Raw genomic sequence first — 1,608 nt, 5'->3', positions numbered from 1 at the left:
GGTGTCCGGGCACAGTGGGACGCGCTGCTCCAAGGTGGTGTGGGACGTGGCAGGGGTCCCAGGGGTCTTGCAGCGTGCCTGTGTGTCCAGGGGAACAGCCAGAGTGACTCTCCTTCCTTTCCCTTACTGACGGCATAGCGGAGTTCACGGGGCCCCCCCAGAAGCCTCCAAGACTTGGGGCACAGGTAAGACCTCCCAGGATCAGGCCACCACGGTCCCGGTCCTCTTCCTCCATCTCCACAGTCTCATTCCTCCTCCTCCACCTCCATCATCCCTCTGCATCTGCGAGATGGGACTTTTCTGACTCCCCCAGACAGACCCAGCAGCGTTGTGGATGGGTCTGGCCAGGGCTCCCCATAGGTGTTGGTCTTCCCCTCCTTGCCCCCTCCATCCAGCTGATCCCATCGTGTCCCCGTTCCCCAGCAGTCCATCCACCCGACCCCCACCGCCAACCTGGACCGCACAGATGACATGGTGTACAGCAACGTCATGGACCTGGTGCGGGCCGTGCTGCAGCTGAAGAACGAGATCAGCCTCCTGCCCCCGGAAGGGTACATCCTCGTGGTGAAGGTAGGGAGGGCAGGGATGGGGGCAATGCCAGGGGAATGGGGGAGGGAGTTGGGAATGAGTCTGCTGAGCGACACCCACCACGCGTCCTTCTCAGGAAGGTCTTGCACGTGTAGGAGGGAGAATTTCCAACATTCCCAGCTCCTCCTTTAGCTCCTTGGGTCAATGATGGGAGAGTTTCCAACATGTCCTGCTCCTCCACTGGGTCCTCGGGTCAACGATGAGAGAGTTTCCAACATGCCCTACTCCTCCGTTGGGTCCTTGGGTCAATGGTGGGAGCATTTCCAGCACTCCCTGCTCCTCCGTTGGGTCCTTGGGTCAATGGTGGGAGCATTTCCAGCACTCCCTGCTCCTCCGTCAATGGTGGGAGCCTTTCCAACTCTCCCTGTTCTTCATTGGGTCCTTGGGTCAATGGTGGGAGCATTTCCAACACTCCCTGTTCTTCATTGGGTCCTTGGGTCAATGGTGGGAGCATTTCCAGCACTCCCTGCTCCTCCGTTGGGTCCTTGTGTCAACAGTGGGAGAGTCTCCCACTATGCCCCTCTCCCAAATGGGATCCTTGACGCAGTGGCACAGACTATTCCCATGCCCCACTTCCCTGTGCCCGTGCCTGGAGTCATCCTAACCCTGCCGCCCTCCCTGCAGAACGTGGGCCTGTCCCTGCGGAAGCTGATCGGCAGCGTCGACGAGATCCTGCCCGTCCTGCCCGCCGCCTCCCGCACCGAGGTAGGACCGGGGAGGAGGGAGAGGGGTCCAGCGTGGGATCGGGTGCCGGTGGCACCCCTGTCTGTAACCCCTTGCGTGTCACGGTCAGATCGAGGGGACCCAAAAGCTGCTCAACAAAGACTTGGCCGACCTCATCAACAAGATGCGCCTGGCACAGCAGAACGCCGTCACCTCGCTGAGCGAAGAGTGCAAGCGGCAGATGCTGACGGCCTCCCACACCCTGGCCGTGGACGCCAAGAACCTCCTGGATGCCGTGGACCAAGCCAAGGTCCAGGCCAACCTGGTGAAGCTGTGCTTGGAGTGAGGGCAGGGGAG

At 61.2% G+C, this 1,608-nt stretch overlaps 1 protein-coding gene across 1 annotated transcript; it reads left to right on the top strand.

Annotated features, from left to right (window-relative positions):
* Nucleotides 1–138: 138 nt before the first annotated feature.
* Nucleotides 139–1,597, top strand: LOC104072401 (protein-tyrosine kinase 2-beta-like; the record flags this gene model as incomplete). The annotated part of the gene is made up of 4 exons (XM_009587169.1): nucleotides 139–185; nucleotides 427–570; nucleotides 1,213–1,293; nucleotides 1,382–1,597. Coding segments are annotated over 4 exons (488 nt in total), but the record flags the coding sequence as incomplete, so codon positions are not given.
* Nucleotides 1,598–1,608: the final 11 nt, after the last annotated feature.

The sequence above is a fragment of the Fulmarus glacialis genome, unplaced genomic scaffold (assembly GCF_000690835.1).
Source record: "Fulmarus glacialis isolate BGI_N327 unplaced genomic scaffold, ASM69083v1 scaffold27760, whole genome shotgun sequence".
NCBI classification, from domain to species: Eukaryota; Metazoa; Chordata; class Aves; order Procellariiformes; family Procellariidae; genus Fulmarus; species Fulmarus glacialis.
The sequence above is the reverse complement of the archived record's forward strand: the minus strand, read 5'-3'. Positions and strand labels throughout refer to the sequence as shown.